The 25,935-nt window shown below is 56.9% G+C and overlaps 1 protein-coding gene and 1 pseudogene across 3 annotated transcripts in view; both read right to left on the bottom strand.

The window, feature by feature from the left end:
• Positions 1-1,915: 1,915 nt before the first annotated feature.
• CACNA1C (calcium voltage-gated channel subunit alpha1 C) overlaps positions 1,916-25,935 on the bottom strand; it is a 387,548-nt gene continuing 363,528 nt past the window's right edge. For all 3 annotated transcript variants that reach the window (XM_069585942.1, XM_069585940.1, XM_069585941.1), the window contains 16 exons: positions 23,660-23,788; positions 22,226-22,291; positions 21,566-21,657; positions 17,609-17,774; positions 17,021-17,148; positions 16,268-16,364; positions 15,836-15,938; positions 13,646-13,747; positions 12,346-12,473; positions 11,875-12,009; positions 10,195-10,547; positions 8,320-8,448; positions 6,407-6,513; positions 6,031-6,134; positions 4,424-4,753; positions 1,916-3,644 (listed from right to left, as the gene is read on the bottom strand). In XM_069585942.1, the coding sequence (XP_069442043.1) occupies positions 3,342-3,644; positions 4,424-4,753; positions 6,031-6,134; positions 6,407-6,513; positions 8,320-8,448; positions 10,195-10,547; positions 11,875-12,009; positions 12,346-12,473; positions 13,646-13,747; positions 15,836-15,938; positions 16,268-16,364; positions 17,021-17,148; positions 17,609-17,774; positions 21,566-21,657; positions 22,226-22,291; positions 23,660-23,788 (2,472 nt within the window). In that variant the 3' untranslated portion in view covers positions 1,916-3,341. The remainder of the gene's footprint in view (positions 3,645-4,423; positions 4,754-6,030; positions 6,135-6,406; positions 6,514-8,319; positions 8,449-10,194; positions 10,548-11,874; positions 12,010-12,345; positions 12,474-13,645; positions 13,748-15,835; positions 15,939-16,267; positions 16,365-17,020; positions 17,149-17,608; positions 17,775-21,565; positions 21,658-22,225; positions 22,292-23,659; positions 23,789-25,935) is intronic.
• On the bottom strand, positions 12,419-12,624 carry LOC138438524 (U2 spliceosomal RNA; annotated as a pseudogene).

Here is a 25,935-nt window from a genome sequence, read left to right as displayed (position 1 = left end):
GGTGCCCTTAGCTGACCACTGGGGAGATGGTCTGAGGGGAGGATGGTGGGGAGGACGTGATGGGCAGCTCCTAATGACCCCCAGAGCTCGGAAGCCAGAGCGCAGAGAAGGATAAAGATGGGCTGCACAAGACTCTGGGGTCCAGCCAGACTGAGAAGATGAAGGAAGCGGCTGGAACAAAGAGCTTCTGAACGAAGCAGAGAAAAACGCATGAATCGAGCTGAAATCTGGGGGGATAAAATCATCCTTTCTTCCCCAAGACCAAAAAGAACTTTCTAGGTGGGCGCAGGAAGGAGACAAGCTCCTGACTAACTATAAGATCAAGGTGGAAACAAGAGGCTGCCTGTCAGCGGATAAACACAAGCTGGGTTCACGAACCCTAGACCTAGACTCTTCAGGCGTGTAGGGTCCTTGGCCACTGCGGCGTCTCTCCAGCCACCCAAGGGTCTCAGAAGACTCGACGGCTCTGCTTTTGAGAAGGTTCTATGTCAGATGCACAGATGGGGACCACGCTGCTGACAAGGCTCAGGAGGACAGGTGTCACATGTCCGTCCCGCGCTAGCTGGGCCTGCGCTCAGGCCCAGGGAGACCCTTCCCTGGACAGGTCTTCCTGACAGACGAGCAGGCAGTGAGGAGGCCTGCGGTGCGAGATGGGGTGAGGGAGCCCTTGGCAGAGCCCAGCACGAGCTGGCCGGTGAGACTTGGTGACACAGGTGGAAAGTGCAAAGCAGAAACGAAAGCAGTCCGAGGAGGCCACGTGTGCGCAGGTGTGCGGCGGAGGCCCGCTGAGAGCCCGTGTCTCACCGGGGGCCAAACACACAGCGGGGACCAGGCACCAGTGCCAAAAGGCTCTGTCCTCCACTCTAGCTGAAATCCTAGTGGCCGAGGCAGACACAGGGGAAGGGGACAAGGGACTTGAACGAAAGGTCTAGAAGACCACGGTGGCACCGAGAAGGAGCCTGAGATGGGAAGGGCTGGGCCTGGAGGAGCAGGGCGCAGCCTGCTGTCCCCAGCCTCCATTCACCAGGGGCTGAGCATCAGCCCATCACAGGAAAAGCAGCCCATCACAGCAAAGCACATCTTTACAGAGGAAGGGGCTGCTCACACGAGTCAGTGCCAAGAGGGGCTGGGCGAGCCAGGCGCTGGAGGCGACTCGACGGGGAGGGCCTAGATGAATGCTTGGGTCCTGTTTTCCCAAACTGGTCACGTTTCAACGCTCACTGCTGGAATCTGCTTGAGGATTCAGCACCCAACAGAGATGCCCCCCTAGTGCCTCCAGTCCCGCCCTCACTGCCAGCTCCCCACGCACCACCCCCAATCCTGGTCCCTTACCATGGCTGCCACACCATGACGGCAGACCCTGGAGGAGACCCTGAAGGTGGAGAAGCGAGCCAGATGCACTTGACTTTGGACGGACGAGTTGTCACCTGCTGCCTGGCTCCAGCCTCTGCTGTCCAGCTGAGGACGCCCTCTCCTCCACCCCCCTGGTCAGTGGAAACATTCTTAAGGAACGCTTGTGCTGGGGGATGCCTAACAGTGAGGTGAGCCACCTCTCCTCGGGGAGGGGGCCCTATGCCTGCCTGTGACGGAAGAGGGTGGTCAGGGCACCACACAACCCTTCATGGTGCAACGCTGTCCCAGAGAAATCCCAAATCCAAGAACCGGGGCAGAGCGGACAGAGTAAGGGTGGAATAGACAAGTCCTGGTCTCTCAAAGCAAGATATGGATACACCTACACCCAGGCTGGGGAAAGTGGAGGCAAACGGAAGCAAACACAAGATATGCAAAACAGCGATGCCCAAGCCTGCGTGGGACCCACACGGGTGGTGCCGGCACTCGACACACAACCGAGAAGAGCCGTCCCACTTCCCAGCCACACGTAGAAAAGCACTTAAGAGCTCAAAGGTAAGGCTTGTCACACTCCAAATACAAAATGATTTACTTACATGCAGCAAATATACAAGAAGTGGATTCAAAAACAAACTTAATTCATTATATTCGCTTGGCACAATTGCAATTCAGTTTTAAAAAAATATTTGTAAAATACTGAGACTGACCTGAATTCAAGTATAACGGTCTCTTCAGCAGAAACACCATCAACGCAGTGAAACGTCACATAGAACAAATCGAAGCGAAAAGCCTTCTGAGTTTCTCCCTTAAATTTCTGTGTGGTTTTTTTAAATACAGTTTTAATGCCAACACAACTCACAATTGTATTTGTAAAATGAATATTATTGCATTGTTTTTGCATATCTTGTGGGACAGAAAATGCAGTTACTGATTCCCGTTTCAGAAGCGGAGACAGTGGTTTGTTTTTGCTTTCAAATGGCCCCAGATTCAGGCCTCCCTACGGCTGAGCCTGAAGGGGACCTGCGGGAGGCCTGGCGGCTGCAGACTAGCCCCCACCACACACATACCACCCGCCGCACACACGGCACGCACACTCGGAGACCCCGGGCACCCACCACTATACTCGCTTGTGCAAGACCCTACACTTTTAAATTAGGAAACCAAATCAAAAAAATCTTGTCACTACCTGCGGAAATTATAACAAATTATTGGGTGTACATGATGGCTGACAAAACCCTCCTACGGCGGCTCAGCTGAATCCTCCGTAGAAAAAGAAACCGACTGCTAAATAACACAACAAAACCAAATCCAATCTACATTTGCAAAAGTGAAGACAGTAAGGTGCGTGGCTGCAAAACGTTGTAAACACTCTTCTTTCTCCCCTCCCCCTGGGAAAACAAAATTATATATTAAAAAAAAAAACCCAAATGAAAACTACAACATGCTGTCAAGAAAAATGTCAAACCCCAAAACAAAAGCGCGCTGGACAGTCACCACTGGTCTTGGCCCGGCGGGCACGCCCGCTCCCCTGGGCCCGCGACTGTGGCCTGGCAGGAAGGGTCCAGACACAGGTGGCGTGGGTGGCCGTGGCCGGCCTGCTCCTCCCCAGGGGCGGGCCGGGTCCTCCTTCCTTCTGTGGACGCACAGGGCCCTGGCTCTATGGGGACAGTGAGGCTCATACAGAATATGTGCAAAATGAGTTTTTTTACAAGCAAAGTTGAAAGACACCCGTTTAGCATAGGGTCCTTTGGGTGAGGGCTGGGAAGCCAAGGCGGACCCCTCCCTGGCGCCCGCGCCCCCGCCCCCACCGCCCCCGCTGGACACGGACTGCGGCTGCTTCTCTCCTGGCCACCGACTTGGTCTTGTCCCCACGAAATGAATGAAGACGCTGTTCCGGTTAACTCCAGGCCGCGAGAACAGTGAGGCACTTCTGAAACGAACCCATTAGGAACATTGAGACAAATAAAAAGCCGGCGTCTCCAGCCCGGCTGCTACAGGCCGCTGGCGAAGGCCCTGCTGTCCCGGGGCTCCTCTGCGCCCTGGCGGGGCTCGGCGCTGGGCGCCCAGGCTGCGTCCTCCACGCCCCCCGCTCGGTCCGGCCCCGGGTCCCTGCAGTTTGCACACGGGAGCAGGGTGCCATTGGGGCTCTGCCCGGCGCCCCCACTGAGGATGTCGTCGGCTGCACTCTCCATCTCCTCGATGGTCATGTCGCAGGCATCGGCCAGCTCCTGCGTGGTGGCCTCGAGGAACCTGGGGTCCTGAGCAAACTGCCCCAATCCTTCCGAGATCAAGACCTGGGGGACAGGGACCGGGGACGTTGCTGTGAGCCCAGCCCTTCCCCGTGGGGCTGGCGCAGGGGCTTCCGAGGGGTCGCCTGGGGAAAAGTGTGTGTATGCGTGCCTGCGTGTGTGTGCACACAGGTGTGGGTGTGCCTGCACGCCAGGAAGGAGTGTGATGGAGTGCCCCAGGACACTCGGGTGTGCAGGCCCGAGGAGGGGCCTCTCGGGGTGGGGCCCTGTCAGCAGATGCAGGCGGGCTGCATGCACGGAGGGAGCAGGCGCCTGGTCCTCCCCCAGGGTCCTCCCCCGGGGTGCCCTGACACCCCACGTGACTCTTTCCAGGCAACTGTCAGGCTTCTCTGGTGACACCTGGCCCAGTGCCCCGGCTGCATTTGGGGGCTGAGGATCTGGGGACAGTGTGTGTGTGTGTGTGTGGAAACGCCTGGCACCCACCCCGTTTGTCCTGAAGCACCTGCCCCCTTCCTGGTGGCCTTGGGGACGCAGCAGCTGAGCCTAGGCGACCCCCTCCTGTCCAGTATGCTCCCAACCTGCCTTGTCCCCTCCTCCCGCTCCGAGTTCACTCACGGCCCCTCCCCGCAGAGCTCCACTGATCTCCTGGCTGGTGTGACCGCTCTTCCTCAGCCTGCTGGGCACTCACATGGATTGGAGACCTAAGTGAGTGTCTTTCTGGCCAAGAGACTTGATGTTCCATGTGCTTGGGAGAACCCAGGCTCTCCTCCGTTCTGTCTGAACCCCTCTACCGCCCAGCCCTCAGGCACTGCCCAAGCACTCACCGCCTCTACCAGGCTGCTGGCACTGCCGTGGAATGGCCGGCCCTGGGGCCCTGCCGGGCTGGGCACAGTGAGTGACACGGGCCGGGCCCTCCGGGGGGTGCCGACGACCCCACAGGGCGTGGGCTCCCTGACGTGGGGGTCGCAGTGGATGGATGGGAAGCTGCTGGTGAGCTTGTCGCTGGACTCAGCCCCCTCCAGCCGCAGGGTGGGCACAGGCCGCAGAGGCCAGGCTGGGCCAGGTGTGGCGGGGGGTGTGAGGCGTGGTGGGGGGAGGGTCCCGGGGGGATGGCTTCTCTGCAGGAGGGGGCTCAGGCCCGCCACTGCCAGCGCCTGTGGACAGGATGGGAGAGCATTGAGTCAGGGGACCTCCACCCTGTCCCTGTCTCTGACCCCTCCCGGCGTTTGCACCCTCGCGGTCATGCACCCAGACCCAGGGATCGTCTCGACTGCCCTAACAGACCCTGTGACATCGGTCAGCCGGGATCCTTCTCCCCTGAGCTCAGAAGGCCAAGGCCCAGTGGGCTCAAGGTCATCTTCCCTCTAGTCCCAGCCCTGCCCCCGTTGGCTGTGTATTCTCTCCACCAGCTCTGATGTGATAGGCCATGGGGAGTGACCCTGCCTAGAGGGGAGGCCCAGCCCGAGGGCCAAAGATGGGTTGGAGGGGATCACGAAGGCAGAACAAAGAGAGGGAGGGTCTTCCTTTGGGCACCATCAGCAGAGGAGAGACCAGCTCCTAGGAATCCCTCAGCAGTGCATGTGGTGTTCCCAGCCTGCCGGCCTCTCCTCCCTGGGGCCCCCAGAGAGCTGTTGACATTCCAGAAAGCCCCATGGAGACCACGCATTCTCTGGCAACAGCACTCAGGCTGAGCAAAACCTGAGCAGAAATGCCCTCACCCGGGCAGAGCAACTCTGTCTTGTGCTGACTATAAGCCCTAATGGGCACCAAACACCTTTGGGATAAAAAAGCCATTTAAAGCAAAAGCTCATGATAAGGAAGTGTAATCAAGGAGGTGAGAAGGTGGGGGAGAGTCCAGTTTAGACCCTGATTTGCTGGGAGGAGAGAGACCGGCCTCGGGGATCGTTCAGCTGTTGGAAACCTCCATTGGGTCAAAGGTCCTAAGAGGAGCTTGAAGCTGGGGTCTTGGGTTTCACCCCCTCACTTGGGGTCACTCAGCCCAAGAGCCAGTTCAACTACTGAATCTGCCTGGACCTGCTTTCCTGACATATCTCTGCCCTGACCATGTTGCTGGGAGATTCTTTGGTTATTTCCATATTTCATGGATCTAATTTTGTGCTGCTCAATGTCCAGGCTCTAGCTACGAGTGACAGTTAGTTCTGGGGAGGGAACAGCTGGCCACTGGAGGGAGATGAGAGCTGCTGGTCCTTCCAACCTCCCAGGGTCTCTCCAGGACCACTTGGGTGTCCTGCCTGGGGGTACACGGTCCTCGGGTATGCAGAGCCCTTCCCCGAAGGCTATTTGGGCAGGGGAGGGGATGCAGTAGTGGTGTGGGACAGGAAGGGCGACTGGGGGTCTGGAGGCCTGCTCCTCGTCACAGGAAACCCAGCCCGCGGGGGAGGGGCAGCGGCCTGTCCCCAGGTGGGGCTACCTGATGGTGAACCAGGTGCAAAGGCAGGACTGTCTTCTGAGAGACGTCTCCCCCGGGATTCTTCTGTCGCTTCAGACATTCAAGGTGGAAGGAGGCCCTTCGACCTGCACACAGGTGATGACTCAGCACGGAAAGAGGACGTGGCTGCGACAGCTCACACCCAAGGAGGTGCAAGGATGTCCCCCGCATAGATGCAACATTAGCACATGTCCAGCCCCAGGCCAGCTCCACCCTGGGGTCCATCCGGGAGGCCATCGCAGCCAGGCCTTGACACTCCTTGGTCACCCTTGTGTGCCTTGTCATCACTGGGGAGGGGTTGACTGCCTCTAGAGAAGGGGGTGGGGTTACCCAGGGAGGCGGGAGGGGATGGGGTTACCTAGGGAGGCGGAGCGCAGGAAGCCCCTCTTTGGGGACAGACGGACGTCCCTCCTGTCTTCCTTGGGGGGAGTCAGCTGCCGATTCTCGTCATCCTGGTAGGAGAGCCTGGAACAGAGGACTTGAGACTGTCACCCCAGGACTTCTGATTCTCCCTTAGTGAGGGGACCCCGACGCTGCCTTCTACAGGCCACAGGGCAGCAGAAGCTCCCGGCTCCTCTGGCCTGTTCTCTGTGTGCCCCCCACGCCTCTGATGCTGGCAGGTGTGCACAAATCGGTCATCGCGGTTGAGAAAGCTGGAACACAGTTCTCGGTCCACAGCTCCTCTCTGGAACGGCCTGGACTCCTCTGTGCTCGCAGGTGGATGCTGCCTATGCAGCCCCTCCCAGGGAGAGCCTAAGCTCATGCCTCCCCACGTTCTCCTGGCCTGCCCACCCTTGGTCAGCAGGAGCACAGGCGTGTGGTCACTGGTGACATGGTGGGGGGACCTTGGGGTGTCTAGTCAATGGCTCCTGGACTTTCTCAGGGGAACTCAGTGGGAAATGGCTCCTCCTGGCCTGGGGCGCGTGATGGCCACAAGGAGGGCTGGACTCAGACCCCCAGGCCCCGAGCCTGCATCCACTGCGCCCGGGCCTGGGGCACTTCCCTGAAAACAGCCGCTGCAGGCCCTAGGCTGAATGCACAGGCCCCAGTGGAGCTGCCTTGGCATTCAGCCCTTCCTGTCGCCAGCGAGGCTGCCCTCCGGTGCCCTCAGGACAGCAGCTGTCCTCCAGCTGCGCGGACCACGAGCCAGGAAGGTGCTGGGTAAATCCCACCAGACGTTCCTCTTACTGTCGGCTTGGCCACCCTCCTGTAACACTGTCTTACTGTTCAGCTCGTGCCCGCTCTTGAGGACCCAGCTTCTGTTTGACCCTTAGCTCCTCTGAATGTCTGTGCCCTGCTGTCTCCACCGCTGGGTGAGCAGCTAGGTAGGCAATCTCTTCTGCTTTCCTCCCGGAGATCCTCTCATAACCCCTCGCTGGCTGCCAAGGCCGGCTCATCCACGCCGGGCAGTGGCCTGTGAGCACCGAGCGTGTGCAGAGGGCACAGATGATGGTGAGTGGCCACGTATTAATCCCTCCTCCGAATGTCAGAAGCCAGAAGGGCTGGCAGTTCCTCGTGATGAAGCGTTTCTCTCAGGAAAGCGTCTAACACGGCTTCAGCTTGGTGAATAGTCACAGGTTATTAATAGTTATGAGACTTGGCAACAAATCTTCACAAAACAGTGCTGCCTTTGGGACGCTGGCCACGCTACTTCCTGCTGTCCTGCCCTGTCCTGTGCTTTCTTTTAGGAGTGCTGGTTGTAACTGACTAAGCAAATGTCACAGCCCCCTCACAGGTCTGGACCTGCAGTTTAAAAACCCTTCCCTTTAACTGGATCTGGTGGAGCTCTCAGTTACGGCTGCCAACAGCGCCCTCTGCTGTCAGCCTTATTATACGCAGTTTCAGGAACAGTCCTACTTAAAAGTGTTAGTCACTCAGTTGTGTCTGACTCTTTGCGACCCCATGGACTGTAGCCCCCCAGGCTCCCCTGTCCATGGGCATCTCTAGGTAAGAATAAAGAGTGGGCTGCCATTCCCTTCTCCAGGGAATCTTCCTGACCCAGGGATCAAACCTGGGTCTATTGCACGGCAGGCAGATTCTTCACCGTCTGAGCCAGCCAAGGTATGCACGTGTGTATCTACTGAGCTTCACTGTAAACTATATTTACGATGTCTGGTCACAGTCAAAAAAGCTTAGGGAAACATTAGACATTTCCCTGGAAGCATCATTTCTCAAGCAAGCGTCAAGCTAACCAGAGTTGGGGGCTTCCTTCCTCTTTGCAGCTGCTGGAGGAGGAGTTGGGGGCCCCTCCCCAGGGAGGGTCAAGCTTACATCTCCGTGGAGACCAGGCTGGGCTCGCTGCTGTGCTCTGCGTCCTCGTCCACACGCACGGCACAGGTCTCGTCCCCAGGGGCCTCTTCCTGACACAGCATGGCTATTGGGCTGTCCCGGGAGGGGCACCTAAAGTGTCCAGCATGGAGACAAATGTCAGCAGCTGCCAGCCCCTCCCCTCTCCCAGCAGGTAGGGACCACCACCACCACTGACGGACCCAGGAGTGTTCCTGTTAGGGTTCCATGCAGGGGAGGGGCCTCGGGATTAGGATCCAAGGAGATCTGAGTTCTGAGCTGGTCAGTTTTCCCCGGCACAAGTCACGTTGCCCACTCATGCCTCAGCATCCCCACCAGTACAACTGTCTGTTTGTGTGGCTTCGGTTGTGATAAATGAAGCAGCCGATGAGATGGTGCTTTGGAGGGTGGGGTGGTGAGATCCTACACAAGGGCTGGGGTGGGGGCAGGGGGAGGGGCTGTCCCTCCTGCTGCTGTAGACAGTGGGGCCTGTGGGCACTTGCTGGGGGCTTCCTGGGGTCATAGCTGACATGCCTTGAGTTTGATGTTGATTCTTAGAGCCAAGCAGAGAAGAGGCCTCACACAGGGGCTTGCTCCTCTGAGCACAGGGGCCTGAGCCTGAGTCCCCTGAGTCTCCTGAGCTGAGACCCTCATGCCAGAACGTGCCCTGGGCTGAGCTCTCCCCTGGGCCCAGCTCTCCCCTGGGCCCTGGGCTTCTGTTCACTGGGTCATGTGGTCTTTAGATGGGAAAGGCCCCCCTTTCCCATCTGTGTCCATCTTTCTCCCTAAAGGTCCTGAGAGTTGGGGTCCCTTTATGCTCAGACTCACAGGGAATCTGGGAGTCATCTCGGCTCATCCTCTCAGAACTGAGTGGGGGGTCATTGTCCAGTTCTGACCTGGGGCCCATCAGCCACTCAGGGAGGATCCGAGTGGTTCTCAGGGGAGGCCCTGACCTCCCCTGGAGGGGATGCCCTCCCCCAGGTGAGGGACACATGACACGGGAAGGCTCTCGCTGGCATGAACAGGAAGGGGAGGGCGTGGTGGGGCACACGGAGTAAGCTGGGGGTGGAGAGTCACAGCAGGCAGGCAGCACCCCTGGGGGCAGAGCTGGCCTCACCCCCACTCAGCCCTGAGCTGCGAGGGGAGGGACATGGCCCAGGGCTGGGGCCATGGCTAACTCAGGCATGGTGGTGAAGGGGGCACGAACACCAAGGCGGGGAGCCTGCTTCTGGAAGGGATGAAGGCTGCTCAGGACACAGGTTGGGGGTTTGAGGTCACTTTTGGGCCTGAGCTCCTGCTGGCACAGCTGTTCTGCTCGGGTGAAGCAGCCAGATCCCCCGGCTGTGGAACCCAGAGCTGCCAACGTAAATGCTGCCCGAAGCCCAGAGCGTGGGGTGGGTACCACCAGCCCAGCACATCCCAGCTGGGGGTCCTGGCTCACCGGGGAGCAGAGAGTGGAAGGAAAGGCCAGGGGCTGGAGATGCTGGCAGGATGACCAGGAATCGCCCCAGGCTGGGGCAGAGCAGGCGAGTGCCCCACCAAAGGGCCTCCTGCCTCTAGATGAGGGGGACCCCGTCCCGTCCCAGTTGGCCCCAAGGCCAGATTTGGGCAGAGACTTGAGAAGGGCCCGGCGGGCGGAGACTCCAGGACACAAACATCTCAGGGGTCGGGCCAGGGCTCCTCTGCCCCGTCTAGAGGCGGGCACCTCAGGACACGTGCTGGCCAGTGGGGCCACGGTGCCTCCCTGAGCATCCACCTGCCCTCTGGCCAGGGTCCCGGCAGCAGCAGTGGTCCACCCCAGCTTGAGGTGGGTCTGCCGGCCAAACGCTCCTCCCCGAGCCCCTCCACGTCCCAGCTTACCTCTGGGAGCTGTGCCTCCATGAGGCCTCCTGCACCCGGATGGCAGGGGACAAGGGGGGCCCGCGGGCCTCCAAGGTGCTGACAGCACCAGAGTGGACAGCGGGGCGGGGGCAGCGGCCCAGGGCGGTGTTGTTGGCATTGTTGATGTTGGCGTTGGAGCCTGTGGATGAGTAGCTGCTGGGGGTGAAGGTGGAGTCTACCAGCTTCTCGTGGGAAGGGGACTCAGTGTCCCCCTGGCTGTTGCCTGCCTTGCTTATGTGCAGGGGGCGCTGGGTGGTGAAGGTCTGGGGGAAGGCGCCCCGGCCATCACTGGGGTAGTAGCCCACGTGGTTGCCGAACAGGCCCCCGGCCCTCTGTGGGAGGAGAGACAGAGAGAGGGCGGTGGGTGAAGAGCTGGCCCGCGGGGGAGGCAGGGAGCTCAACTACGCTGGGCAGCACCCAGCTGACCAGGCCTCTTGCCTGCGGGCCAGGCAGCTTGGAAGGGCCCAGGCAGTCCCCTGAGACCCCTCGGGGGACGACAGGTGCAGGGGTGACAGGACCTCCTTCCGGGACCAATGGGATGGGGGGCAGGCGCAGTGACTGTCTGGAATGGAGACCCTTCCCTGGGGCAGGCAGGCTCGTGGGGGCTGAGGGGCAGAGAAAGGGGCCAGAAGGTGCCAAGGGGATTGACAGACAAGGACCCGGCTGGCTCAGTGAGCTGGAAACTGCGCTGGCCAAGCGGTTCTGAGAATCACCACAGCAAGTACACCCACCACGGCCTCCTTCCCCGGGGAGCCCTAGATTTCAGATTTGGAGTCCGTGTCTCTTCCAGCTTCCCTCCCTGCCCTGGGCAAGGAGCCTCTGCCAGGCTGGGGTCTCTCGGGTCATGCTGACATGCTAGGGTGTCCCTGAGCCATTCAGTGAGGCACGTTTCACAGCAAGGGGGAGAAGGATGGCAAGGACAGGACCCTCAAGGGCTGGGCCCCTCTCACCCCGTGTTCCTGCCACCTGGGAGCCTGGCAGGGCTGGGAGGGCAGGGTGAGCAGCTCTGCCTCAGATCTGGGCGGCCACGTCTCACTTGCTGTAGGATTTTTAGCCAAGTGCCTTGGGGTTCGTGAAGAGATCTGGGCACAAGGGCCTCAGAATCCCAGTGGGCTCTAGTTTCCATGGTTAGCACTGTTGACAGCCTCGGTATCCAGCAAGGTGGAGGGCTGGAGGGGACGCTCGGGATTGGAGACCTCATGGTCCAAGTCCAGGTCGCCACTGGCTTCCAGGCGTCTGCTGCCTGATACCCACACGTCTTCTGATTTTTCTGAGACGCTGGAAGTCTAGATTTTTTGAATGAGCCATGCGTTCAAAGGTTGGCAGACAAAATAGGCCTGTGGCTTAAATGTGGCTCCAAGGCCACCACTTTCCAATGTGTAATGAAGAAGCGTCTCCTCAGAAGCACTTCCTTAGGAAAATGGCTTCCTGCTCCTCCAAGGCCCAGTGATGCTCTGTGAGCTTGAGAAGGGCTAGGCTTGGATGGAGGCAGAGGGAGGGGGTGGGGAGAGCTGAGGGGGGTGGCAGGGGTGGGGTGGGGAGAGGAGTGGGAGAGCTGGGGGCACAGGGCTGGTTCTTCTCCTCGGGTTCAGGACACTCGCCCTCCTGCCCCAAACCCAGGTTATAGAGGCTGTAGACTGCGGCTGGGTGCCCACCTACCCTGAAGATGTCATCTTCTGAGGCTGCAGACACAGCCTCCTTCATGGCCTTGTCCAGCTCCTCCTCGGCGGTCAGGTCCCCAGAGATGGCCCGGCGGATCTCAGGCCCCAGGTCGTGCAGGGTGCGCAGGCCAGCCTGGGCCGAGGGGACAGGGCGTGAGGGCCCAGGCGCCCACCCGACCCGCCACCCACCTTCCCCTCTGCCTCTCCCCAAGAAGGCCAGCTCTGGGGGTCCACAGTGGGTGCAGGCCTGCTGAGAGGCAGTCTCAGAGGCATCGGTAGACCCCCAGCCCTTCCCCTACTCCGTGAGCTCAGGAGGGCTGAAAGTCCAGGACTACAGAGGGCAGTGAGCGCAGGAGTCAGGGCGGGAGGGGAAAGGCCCCCTGCAGGCTCGGAATTTCAGGAAGGGACCCGTGGGAGCTTGGAACCTGGCAGAGGTGGGAGGAGGTCCCCAGGGGCAAGGGCCCCTCACCTGCAGGGACAGGGCATTCCTCTGGGAGGGCTTGCCCACCAGGCCTTGCTCTTTGCGCTTCTTGAACTTCCGGAAATACTCTTGGATCAGGAAAGTAGCGTAAAACTTGCCCACTGTGACCTCGTCATCTGAGAGCAAAGGGAGGACAGGGTTGGAGGTAAATGGGGGCTTGGACCCTGTCTGGGAGTTCTCAGCTTCTTAGGTTTTCTCAGTTTAACTTTTTTAAACTGATAAGAACAGATACAACACTTGATCTTAGACAAAAGGTTGAGAAGCGATCAATTTAATTTTTTTGAAAAGACACTCTCCACACACATGGTTGAAAAAGACAAAAATATACAAAAAGACCTGTGTACAGTGAAGGGTATCCCATTCCCATTTCCTTTCAGATAACCTTTCTCATTCATTTCCTGAGTATTCTCCCAGAGATTCTTTATGCAAATACTTTCTGCAACTCAGCAAATATATTCTTGTATGCATGCTCAGTTGCTTCAGTTGTGTCTAATTCTTTGTGGTCCCACGGACTGTAGCCCACCAGGCTCCTCCGTCCATGGGACTCTCCAGGCAAGAGTACTGGAGTGGATAACCATTCCCTTCTCCAGGGGATCTTCCCAACCCAGGGATCATACCTGAGTCTCCTGCAGCTCCTACATTGCAAGGAGATGCTTTACTGCTGAGCCACCAGGGAAGCCCCACATGGATTAGTATCCTCTCCTTTCTCACAGAAAATTAGCTTATCATCAAAATGATCTCCTACCTTGCTTTTTAAACCTAACTGAGCTCCAGGTGCCCACAGCTTTGGGCACAATTGCCCCTAAGCATTTATTCACTGAAAAACTTTGATTATACTGAGTTGGCCAGAAAGTTTGTTTGGGCTTTTCTGAAGAAGCATCTTACAGAAAAATCTGGATGAACTTTTTGGCCAATCCAACAATATATTTTGTATTAAAGAGTTATATTTTAGTAATTGGATACGCAAGACAGATAGACAGGGTTGTCAAGGAGGAACAAAAAGGGGGTCCTAGGGGGTCATAACCCCCCTCAGGAGAAACAAAAGAGGGGGTCCTGGGGGCTCTTCCCCCAAGTCCCTGTCACCCCACAGCTCCTAGCCGGGTGGGTTACGGGAAAGCCCCTACCTTGCAGTCTCCTTGACGTTCTCCCAAACCTGCAGGCATCCAGGGGCCTGCCTGGCCTCCCCAGTGACCTCAGGCTAGGACCAGGCTCCAGTCGGAACAGGTAGGTCTCGCGCAGGCTGAACGTGGGACCTGCATGTGCCCAGGGATTGGGGGTGGGTACTCACCTCCTGCAGGCGGCACCACTTGGTCCAGCAGCTTCATGCTAGTCCGTTTCCAGATTTTCTTGATGATGGCCCGCAGCTCCTCATTGGCCTGTTCCAGGTTCCCTGTGGGGGCACACAGGCTGACTGGCAGCTGTCCCCTGGGCCTCTGGTGGGCTAGGCTGGTCCCTGTGCGGGAGCCCACACGGCTGCCTGAGGGCTCTGCCCAGCGGCCCTGAACGTGGGTTCTGTCTCTTCCTCGGCAGGTTCCTGTGGCCCACCTCCATGCCCTCTTGGCCAGCTCTCCCCTGCCCCCACCTGCCGCTCAGCAGCCAGGGGGAACCCTGCACTCCACTCGCGGCTTCTCCTCGTGGGGGCTGCCAGGGCCAGACTAAGCCCAACAGCCACCTGCCAGGAGGGCCACTGGGAGGAAGAGTGGTCTCCCTGCAGACCCGCGGGAGTGTCCATACCCAGGGGCTTCTGAGTCAAAGGCCTCTATTGGGTCTCCTCCTGGGGAGGCAGCAAAACCTCATGTGGGGCAGAAACCAGGAGATGGGGTCCTGAGATCAGGGGCCCCTAGGGGTCTACTTTCTCCACTGCCGAACAGGCTGTTTGTGTCTGGCTCTTCGGCTGGGACCTGCTTCAGTCTGACGACTATCTTGATGATGCTGACTCTGGGCTTCAGGCATCAGTGTATCTCATTCTTCCACAGGACGAAAATGTACATCCTCACTTTATATCAAGCCTTCAGGACCACAGCATGCTCCTTCCGGGAGTCTTCATTTCTTCCCTCCTTGGATAAACAAACCTTTCCTCTTGGACAGAATTGTAATCACAGTCATTGTGGAAAGTTTGGGAAAGGGAAGAAGGTAAAAGTAGTGAACAGAAGTCATGGCTGGGTCCAATGCTTGCGGCAACCACAGCTCACGTGTCAGTGAGCTTCCTGCCTAGCCCTCCTGGTCACACATGCATGTACACCCAACCTTGTCCATTCCAGTCTTTTATGGGCAGAAACAGGCCTGTTCATGCCTATTCCAGCTTGACTTGTGGCCTTGGCCACTCTTCAGCCTGAGTATCTTTTTACTGAGCAGCCGAACTTGAACTACTAAGAGTTTTCTTTTTTTTAATATTAGCTCCTAATTTTGACATGGGTCTTGATTCTTCATCCTGGATTCCTGTTCTTCATCCTGGATATTTATGTCATTTTGTGGGAGGATTTAGCTGAGGGAAGGCGCCTCTTGGCTTGTCCACTGAACTGAATGCCACATGTCACTGCCTTCTTGTTTCACAAAGAAACCGAGGTGGAGAGAGCGCCGTGTGTTATCACGGTCTAGCCCCCTCGTCCTCCTGTCCAGGGCTCCTCTGGGAGATGGGATGGGCAGCCTGAGCCTCAGATCCAAAGGTCTGAAGGGAAAAATGACACTGCCGGGTTTTCTCTAGTGACTATGTTGCTGGGTTTCAGACTTTGCTCAGGTGACCCACGCACGCGGCTGGCACAGGATGCAGACTCGGTGTTCAGGGCAGGTGCTGGGACTCCGTCTCAAGCATGCCCCAGCTCCAAGAGTTGCTGCAGGATGCTGGGAGCAGCTACAGCTCCCTGGGTGCACCTCCGCCCTCCCAGAGCAGTTCTGACACCAATCGGCCACAAAGATGGTGGGTCAGCACAGCCCAGCCCAGCTGCTGCTGGCCATGGGCTGCTGCGGTACAAACCAGAAGACGGTCCCTGCCTCCAAATGGCATGGCCCTGAACAAGTGCAGGGGGCTCTGATGCCACCTGCTGGCTGGCTGTGCCTGTATGTGGGCAGGCCTGTGCTGACCTGGACCATGGTCACATCCACTGTGACCCCTTCCTGACGACACAAGGGTTTACTTTGCAAGGAAAGCTGGACATCTGAGATCCACCTGCAGCTGATAAAGCCCCATGGTGCAAGGGCTCGGCCCACTTCAGGAAGCGCTCACCTCCTGCCATCTGAACTTCACTCAAGGGGTCACTGGTACAATCTCTAAAAGTCACAGGCAAGGAGGCCACTCAAGGAACAAAGGCTGCCTGAGCAGGCCTGGTTCCGCTGATGTCCCTGGGGCAGGGGGGTAGGGGAGGATCACGCTGGGCTGCAGCTCTGACACCCCAAGGGCAGGGGGCCCCGGGACCCCGAAGGCACCGAGCTCAGCTCTGGCTGTCTCCACTAGGGGTCCCGGCCACCCCCATGATCTTACCTTCCGTCTTGATCCTCAGGGCTGTCCGGACCAGGGCAAACAGCGTGGCGTTGAACATGACGGTCCCGTCACTGTTCAGGGGCATGTTCATGGAGACCAGCCGCTGGGGAGGGGGCACAGCAGTCAGCACAGCTGCTGGTTCTTGAAGGACCCGCCTGTGGAACCCCTGAGGTACCTCCAAGGCAGGAGGATGTGGGAGTCGGGTGGGGGGAGCCTCAAAACGTGTGTGCACGTCACTCTGTGGTTCCTTCACTGTCTGAGGACATGTATGCCGCAGGGAAGGAGCCCCAGTGCCTGTTTTGGCTCAGTCCTTTCTTTAGGCTCATGAAGACTACCCTCATCCCTGCAGGGGCACACTGGCCTGCCCAGGGTACCCGGAGGGTGTCTCGCCCCCCTACGCTGTGTCTCCCATGAGCCCAGTCCATCTCTTACTTTGCAAGCCACACGGTGAGGGCACAGCTTCCCAAAACCCAGGGGGGGCTGAATCCGCCGGAGCAGGGTCACCACATCCAGGTGCTTGATACGTCCCCTGGAAGAGGCAGGAGAGGAGGGAAGGTCAGGAGGAAGGTCTAGGCTGGCAGCCCAGGACTGCTGAGCCCAAGGGTGGGGTCTCCTGTGGGAGGAACTCTCCACAGCTGGACCCTAGTGATCAAACTGGTGCCAAGCTGTAGAACTGGGTGGTAAAACTCAAAAACCAATCTACATGTTTAGATTTCTAAGGAGCAATTTTCCATCAGTGCTATATTTCAGTAGGCAATGAAAGGTAGAAGGGATTTTAGCAGGCAATGAAATTGTCGGTATTTACTGCTGATTCCATCAATTAACCATCTGACCATCTAACCATCTGACACTTTTCTGAGAGTCAACTAAGCATGATGCCTGGACTGATGGACCTGTGGCAGGGATACAGCCAGGCCCTGCCCGGCCCAGACGTCCTGACTCAAGTACATACTGGTTGCTCCAACATTATGACCACCTGCCTGTTCAATGGAAAAAAGCAGACATGGTCTTCACTCAGCCTAAGGCCTCCTATTGCTGGCCCTTGACCCTTGACCCTGGTGTCTTGTGCAGGTCAGGATTTGCAGTGGGTCCGCCCAGTGCTAACCCGTCTCGACTCTCTTTCCCACATGTGGTCACTCAACACCCTCTCAGGTTGGGGTCTTGGGTTTCCCTCTGGGCACTCACTTGGCTTCAGGGTCATACTCTGCCCAAATTCTCTTAAATTCGTCCAGGTGGTGGGGACCCAGGATGGACCAGTCCCTCGTCAGGTAGTCAAAGTTGTCCATGATGACAGCTACGAAGAGGTTGATGATCTGCAGAGGATGGGCACAGAGAGCTGTGGCTGCCAGGACCATGTGCTCGGAGGCCGGCGCTCTCGAAGGCCAGCCATGTGGCACCATGGAAACGCTGGCCTCCAGGACTTGGCTCTCTTGACTGAGGACCTGACCAGCTCCCCTCAGTTATGCGGCATGAACCCCACTGTGGGCTGGCAGTTTCCCTTACAGCCAGCTGCCAAGGTGGGGCTGCCAAGGACAGGGGAGACTGTCCACCACCCTTCTGTCGCTCCTCATCAAAGTGCCAGAGATGCTGGAGCGGCCTCCTGTCCTTGGGCATGAAGGCAGGAGCCAAGAAGAGACGAGGAGGAGGTGGCTGAGCTCACCCGGCCCAGCTCCTGCCCCTCCCAGCTTGTTGGGCCGTTCCAGGGACGCAGGCTTTCAGCCCAGCCTGGACCGCACGCCCAGCACGCAAGGCCGCTGGCCCCATCCGGCTTACCAGGAAGGCGCAGAGCATGTAGAAGCTGATGAAGTAGAAGACGGCGAAGCTGCTGCCACAGGGCGTCTCCCCCTCCGTGCTGTTGCCCGGCTCTGACTCGGGGGCGCACTTCTTGCCAGGCATGCAGGCCAGCATGATGTCCTGCCAGGCCTCCCCAGTGGCACACCTGTGACAGACCATGCCCAGAGCGGCTCACACAGCCGTCCTCCTGGGGGAACCACTGAATTGGGTCTGAAGCTTCTCAGGCCCCCAGCACTGGCATATCCACAGAATATACACACACAACACTGTCTCCATGCCTGAAAGTTTTATGGGAAAGGTAACACATTCCATCTTTTCTGCAAAGTCCCTTTTTCTGCAATTCCTGTCAAGTGTTGAGATTTAGCCATTTGGATACATTTTAGTTCTGGTTTGTTCACCCTGTGTAGCAGGTGCTCTATGTTCCACTAGAGCCCACCGCCTGATTAGGCTTTTCCTTTCTATGCTGTCACCAGGGAGCCTGCAGCCACCGCGCAGGGCCTTCACGGAAGCTGGCTTCCAGGTGGACTCGCCAGTGGACAGCAGGTGAGTCCTCCCTGTGCTTGACCCTGCTTGTTCTCCAAGCGTCCATCCGACTCAGGCTCTGGCATCAGGCAGGAGAGACACCACTGCTCTACAGATGGGCCAGCTCTTTCCTCAGCTCCACCGGGGCGTGACTGACAAACGAGACTGTGAGCTGGAGTGCAGACCACAACGGTCTGATGTGCGTGCCCGCTGGAAAGGGCTCCTCCCACCTGATAACAAACTCATCCCCTCACAGCTTTATCCTATTTTGGTGAGAACATTTACGTTCTACTGTCTTAGCAAGTTTCAGTGATACGATCCATGTCATCAACTACAGTTACCATTTTACAGCTCAGACCTCAGACCTCACTCATCTGACGGCTCAAAGTTTGTGCCCTTTTACTAGCCTCTCTCCAATCTGTCCACTGCCCCCCAACCCCGCCACTCCATTCCTCCCTCTTATATTCAGTTTCTGAGTTTAGACGTGTCAACGCTTGGTATTAGTGAATTTCATGTGATGGGGTGTGAAATAATAATGTATTGCTGTTTTAACTTGGTTTTAAAATGATGAAAAATCTTATTTCATCTGCTGAATGGCAGGTGTTTGCGGTCTGCCTCCTGGGCTGTCTTCCTGTTCACTTGCGGCATCTTCATACATTCTTTATATAAGTCCTCTGTTACACACCTCGTGACCAATGTCTTCCATTCTGTGGCTCGTTCCCAGCTCCACTGATGGTGTATTAAAAGAATAGAAGTTTTAAATTTCAGTGTGGTCAAATTGTAATTTTTCTTTAGTTTTGTGCTTTTTTTGCATCATGTCTGAAAAATCCTGCTGCATTCTAGGTTGTAAAAATATCCTTCTATATGTTCTAAAGGATACAAAATTTGCTTTTCATAATAATTTCATAATAACCCTTACTATGAAATTTATTTTGGGGTTTAATAGGAGATAGAAATATGCTTTATCTTCTTCTGTCCAGGTAACCAAGTTAAAAAAATTTTTTTTTTTTTACTTATTATTGGTTGTGCTGGGAGAAAGTGAAAAAGCAAGAGAATTTCAGAAAATATCTACTTCTGCTTCATTGACTATGCTAAAGCCTTTGACTGTGTGGGTCACAACAAACTGGAAAATTCTTAGAGATGGGAATACCAGACCACCTGACTTGCCTCCTGAGAAACCTGTATGCAGGGCAAGAAGCAACAGTTGGAACCGGACATGGAACAATGGACTGGTTCAAAATTGGGAAAGGAGTATGTCAAGTGTGTATATTGTCACCCTGCTTATTTAACTTATATGCAGAGTATATCTCATGAAATGCCAGGCTTGATGAATCACAAGCTGGAATCAAGATTTCCGGGAGAAACATCAACAACCTCAGATATGCAGGTGATTATCACTCTAATGACAGAAAGCCCAGAGGAACTAAAGAGCCTCTCAATGAGGGTAAGAGGAGCAAGAAAAAGCTGGTTTAAAACTCAAAATTGAAAAAACTAAGATCATGGCATCCGGTCCCATCACTTCATGACAAATAGAAGGGGAAAATTGGAAGCACTGACAAGATTTTATTTTCTTCAGCTCCAAAATCACTGCAGATGATGACTGCAGCCATGAAATTAAAAGACGCTTGCTCCTTGGAAGAATAGCTATGACAAACCTAGACCGCATATTAAAAAGCAGAGACATTACTTTGCCAACAAAGGTCCATATAGTCAAAGCTGCTATGGTTTTTCCAGTGGTCATGTACGGATGTGAGAGTTGGACCATAAAGAAGGCGTAGTGCCGAATAAGTGATGCTTTTGAATTTTGGTGTTGGAGAAGACTCTTGAGAGTCCCTTGGATAGCAAGGAAATCCAACCAGTCCATCCTAAAGGAGATCAGTCCTTGGTGTTCTTTGGAAGGACTGATGCTGAAGCTGAAACTCCAATACTTTGGCCACCTGATGTGAAGAACTGACTCACTGGAAAAGACCCTGATGCTGGGAGAGACTGAGGGCAGGAGGAGAAGGGAAGGGCAGAGGATGAGATGGTTGGATGCCGTCACTGACTCAAGGGATAGGAGTTTGAGCAAGCTCTGGGAGACGGTGAAGGGCAGGGAGGCCTGGTATGCTGCAGTCCACGGGGTCGCAAAGAATCCGCCATGACTGAGCGACTGAACGACAACAACGATTTTGACCAAGTACCTCCCGTAAGTGGAATCGTACAGGAAACCTGGCCTTTTATGACTTGTTTCACTGAACATCATGGCCTCAAGGTTTGTCTCTGTCATAGTAGGTGTCAGAACATCCTTCCTTTTTAAGGCCGAATCACGTTCCACTGTGTTGTACCCACATTGTGCTCATCCATTCTTCTCTCAAAGGACCTACAGTTGCTGACGTGCTGTAGCTACTGGGAATGCGGCTGCCACGAAGACAAGGGTGCAGGTGTCCCTTTGATGCCCTGCTTCCGATTCTTTCAGGTATTAGTATATGCTCACACGTGGAACTGCTGGGCCATACGGAACTTTTCATCTATTTTTCATATTTTGAGGAACCATCATACTGTTCCTCCACAGCGGCTGTTGGCCTTTCACACTCGCACTAGAATTGCACAGACGTCCCACTATCTCTGCCCCCTCAGCAGGACTTGTGCTCTCACAGGAGCCATCCTGATGGGGTGGGGTGGGGTCTCACTGTGGTCTTAACTTGCAGATCTCTGATGATTCGTGACGGTGAACATCTTTCATGTGCTCACTGGTCATTCACATATTTTCTTTGGAGCAATCCTCAACTTCTCTGCTCATTTCTAAGTTGCATTGTTTCTCAGGTCTTCGGCAATCCATTTCTTTGGCGTTTGTTTCTTCTTGAATTCTTGCCCTTTGGTTTACTTTTCTCGTCTTATTGCAAGGGATAAAACTTGTAGTATTGTGTTGAGACAGTGATAGTGTGTGAGCTCATCTGTTATATTTATGGATTAGCTACTGCCTGATATGGAGGGAATGTTTGTGTCCCCTTAGAATTCGCATGTTGCAGCCCCAAACATCAGTGTGACAGTGCTGGCAGGCACTTAGGTTTAGAACAGGTCGTGGGGCTGGGGGTGCATGATGGGAGCAGCATCTTTATCAGAGCAGGAAAGAGACGCGCTCTCCTCTCTCTCCACAGCGTGGGGACACAGGCAACAGGACACTGTCTGCAGCCCAGGAAGAGGCTCCCACCAGGATGGGAATCATTGGTAACCTTGACCTTGAACTTCCAGCCTCCAGAAATGTGGGGAAAAAACACCTGCTGTTTGTGCCTCTCCATCCATCCATCCATCCTTGGCATTTGTTATGGCAGGCTGCCCAGACCAGAACATTATCTGTACACGAAAGAGGTTGTCTTCCTTTTTAAAATAGTTATTTATTTGGCTGCATCGGGCCTCGGCTGTCAGAGAACCCACCTGAAGAGGAGCAGCACGGCCTGGGGGAAGGTCTGGAAGTTGTTGTTCCTGTTGATCTCTGTTGTGTCATTCAGGGCGATTTTCCCAAACACCTGGCAGCGGGGAGGATGGGGTCAGCGAGCCATGGACACAGGGGTCCTGGTTCCCACCCAGCATCCAGTGGTCTTTTTAAGGGTCACAGCTGACCCTGGACAGACTGGCTCAGAAGCTGAACAAAGTTCAGAGGGCCTTGTGGGGGCAGGCACCTGCTGCCTTGTCCAGCCCCCATCCCAGCCCTCCACTTTGAACAAACATCCAAGAATAGCACCCCCAGCCCTTGGGAGGGGCCCTGGGAGAGCTGGTGGAGGCAGAGACTGCAACTCTGTCTTGCAGGGGCAAGGCTCACTGGCCTTCCTCTCTTTTGGCTGCAGATTCTAGACAACATTTTTCTCTTTAAAAGAAAACTTCATTGAGGAATAATTAACAAATCATTGTGTAACTTGGGGGAGTTACTCTCTATAGGAAGCAGAATCCAGTGGGCCATGGGGAGAGAGGGTCTCTGAGCTGCGTACCCATGGGACACCATGGGGGTGGGGGGAGGAGTTCCACTTCCGGTGATCTCTCTGACCCCAGAAGAGGGGAGTTAGGGGAAGTGGGCTGGGGGCCAGGAGTCCGTCCTACCTGCATCCCGATCACGGCGTAGATGAAAAACAGCATCACGATCAGGAGGGCCACATAGGGTAGGGCCTGTGGGACATGCGTGCGTGAGGCCAGTGGCGGGACCCCTCCCTGCGGCAGCATCTCTGGAGCCACCAGCTGCTGCCAGGCTCTGGAGGCACTTCCAGGAGTCAGACAGATGTTCTGGGCACTGAGGGGAGCCTGAGCCTGGTGTTGACCCTTCCCTTCCCCTTGATTTCAGGCACCTGAGATCTGGGGTGGGGGACCCAGAAAACTGGGCGCTGAGCTCGAGACAGCATGATGCCCCCTTGGCAGAAACTTCTAGAGTGAGCACAACGCCCTCCTGCTGCCTGCCTGCCCTCATGCAGCTGGAGGGCCAGGGGGATGCCCACCAGTCCCCCCACAGCTATAAGCTGTTCCCCAGGTGCAGCAAAGGCAGGACCAAGGGGCCCTAAACAAGAGCGAGATCCTGGCCCAAGCCTGCTTCCACCAGCATAGCTATGGGTGCTGGGCAGGCTTAACCTCTCTGAGCCTCAGTGTCCTTACCTGAGAAATGCGAGGAAAAGTAGTGACCTCAGGGATTTGGGGGTCTGGCTGACTTAAGGCCCACAAAATGCTCAGGCAGCACTGGCCTGTGGCTGGTCCCTGCATTTCACTTGCTCAGTGTCCCTGCCTCCTCCTGGGGAGGCCTCGGGCTTGCAGGGCATGGACGAAGCCTGCACACCTCCAGGTGGTGCCTCAGGCCCATGGGGTGTCCGTCCACCTTCAGGCCTGCTCCTCAGCCCCCTTCCCAGTCTAGGAACCGTCGGCGGTGGGTGAGTTTGTAGTCAACCGTGGCTATGGGACTCTGGGGTATGCCTAGGCCTGATCCCCACTGAGACCACTCAGGCCTCAGGAGCAGATGGCCGGGAGGGGGTGGGGAGGCACCTGTCCTGGTGGGTGGGGTGGAGTGCCCCGACAGCCCGGCCTCTTCCTCTGGCTGCAACTTCAGTCCTGCAACATGTTCAGGTGAGGACCCACCCTGAGCCTGTCCCTGGGCCCCTTCATACTGGGGATCTCTGTCTCAGGAAGCCCACAGTCAGGAGTTTCAGGTACAGGGGTCCCTATGCCAGTGTCTTCAGGAAGTTCGGGGACCTAACAGCTGTACTTCTTCCAACCTCAGACGTGTATGAGACTCGTTAGACAGGGCAGGGCCAGGGCCAGCTGTCCCACTTTTAGGAGGAAGTGACTCTTGGGAGCAGAGATCAACCCTGCAGTTGGCAGCCCTGAGCCCCCTCGGGGACAACAGTTCCTGGGGAGTCTGGCGAAGTCTGCAAGCAGGTGTGAAGAGCAGACCCTGCTGGACCGCCTCTGGGAGGTGTTGACTGCCCAATGCTGATGACGCCTAAGCTGGGAGCACCATCCAGGGGGAGCTGGGGGGTGGGCAGGGCTGGCTACCTGGAAGGACTTGATGAAGGTCCACAGCAGTGTCCGGATGCCCTCCCCACGGCTCAGCAGCTTGACCAGACGCATGACCCGGAAGAGGCGGAAGAAGGTGATGGAGATGCGAGAGTTCTCCTCCGCGTTCTGGGGCCGTTAACACAGCAGTTACCAGGCGGGTGGGCGGGCGAGGCTGCTCGGCACGGCCCGGGGTTGGGGTAGAGGTGAGCGGGGTGGTGGGCTGCACTAGACTCTCAGGCGCCCAGGGGTGGGAGGGCCAGCCCCTGGCCTTGGCAGCGCCCAGCAGTGCCCTGGCCCCGATCGTCTTCCCCAGCACCCCTAGTCTTCCCCACCTCTTTGTGGGGCGGGGTGGGGGGAACAGGTGATTCTGTAGGAATTCCGTCTGCTTTGAGATATAGGCTGAGAACCACTCCAGGGGCCCCAGTCTCCCTCCTACCCGGCCCGGCTCAGGGTCCTTCATTCCCAGTGGGACCGGCTCACTGCCAGGTGGCACTGGGGTCCTGGTGGGCTGCCCACGGAGGGGTCTTGCTCCCTGGCTGCCCAGACTCGGCACTCTAGGTGTCATCTCCCCAACTTTACATAGCACCCCCGCCCAGGCTGCGGGCTGGCCTGGGGTGTTGGTGCTGGGACCAGGCCTGGCTGCCCCCCTGCTGCCTTCCACCCGCCTTGAGCCTTGGTTTCCAGGCTGCAGACCTGGAAGGGTTGGGGGCACGGGCTGGGTGGGCCAGGGCAGCAAGAGTGAGCTCTGGATGAGTCCGGCCTGGGTGTGAGAAGACCAAGGGGCCCTGCTCAGGGTGTCCTGGAGGGGGCGGGGGCCAGAGCCGGCAGGCGCCTGGCCAGGTCTAGGGACAAGACCGGCTGCCCTGTCACCGTCTGCCTCCAGACCTCAGGGCACTCAGCACAGACAGACCCCTGACCCCCTCCTGCCCACATGGGACAGAGAGCTGGGGGTGCTGGCCCCGGGAGCTGGCTGGCTCCCCAGCGCTAGTGCAGCCCCCAGCCCTTTGACACCAGGAGAGAACGGACCTTTGGGCTTCCTGTTACTGCTCCTGCCGCAGGCCTCCTGCTTGGAGGCGTCTCTGGGTTGTTGCTGGGCCCTGTGTGGCCACCGCTTCTCAACTCTCAGCTCCTCTGGCTTTACTTCTAACCATCTCCAGGTCAGATCCGGCCTGACAACACCCATGAAAATCCCACCAGCATGGGAGCCCTCGTGTCCCGTGTCTAACCCTGCGGCTGCTCCAGGGGCCTCTCCTCTCATCTCCAACACAATAGGACACCCCAAGGAGCAGGCTCTGCAGGTACCCGCACACCTTGCTCTGCCCCGGGAGAGGCTCACCTAGCCTTCTTTCTGAACCAAAGCTGCTCTCCAGGCAGGCCCAGGGCTGGGAGGAGCTGGCAGCAGGCCGCCCATCTCCCAATACGGGAAACCATCTGCCTGTGTGGTTTGAAGTCTTTGATGCCCTTCCTCTTTGCATACTTGAAATTCTACTTTCTCTCCTTAAAGAAGGTTGTGTCCACCAGAGGAGGATGCAGAGGAGGCTCAGGGATTTGTAACTTGGCCGTCGGCACTCCCCTACCCCACCATGCTCAGGAGGAGAGGAAGAAGAAAGCACCAGCGCACATGGAACCTCAGCTGTGCGGTGAGTTTGGGAAGTGGGTGCCACAGGGGCATCTACATCTGACTTGTTAAATAGCCAAACTCGAGCTTGCGGCCTGAGTGGTCCTGGGCACCCGACACTGCAGGTGCCCAACGCTCTACTGACCAGGCGAGGGGCAGGACGGCCAGGGTCAGCCCTTCCAGCCATGGGCATGGGCTTTGTCAAGGAATGCCATCCTGGGTCTTGCCTCATCTGCTCACTTCGGGGCTTGGGGAATCAACCCACATTCCAGTCCTTTTACAAACTCACACTTGTTCCATGTACGAAGTCTCACTGCAGCCTCTTGGAGACAGCTGTTCCAAGGTGACTTCAAGGTCAATTGAAGTGGCTACTCTGTCACTTTAGTCAAAGACTCCTGCAGCAGGGGTGGCCCCAACCACACAGCCTGCTTAAGGGATGCAGGCATGTGGCCCATTCTAATGCCCCTCATAGGTAAGGATCCCACCTTAATCTCTCGCTGGGGCCTTGATCAGAGCTCCCAGGAGCTGGTGATCAGGAGGGACCCCCTGCCTCTCCACCTCCACTACATGACCTCTCCTTCCTCTTTCCCAGGGGCCTCGCCATGGTGCAGGCCGGTGTCCCGTGCAAACCCCACACCAGATTAAGGCTGGAGAT

The sequence above is a fragment of the Ovis canadensis genome, chromosome 3 (genome assembly GCF_042477335.2).
Source record: "Ovis canadensis isolate MfBH-ARS-UI-01 breed Bighorn chromosome 3, ARS-UI_OviCan_v2, whole genome shotgun sequence".
In the NCBI taxonomy this organism is placed as follows: domain Eukaryota; kingdom Metazoa; phylum Chordata; class Mammalia; order Artiodactyla; family Bovidae; genus Ovis; species Ovis canadensis.
The sequence above is the reverse complement of the archived record's forward strand: the minus strand, read 5'-3'. Positions and strand labels throughout refer to the sequence as shown.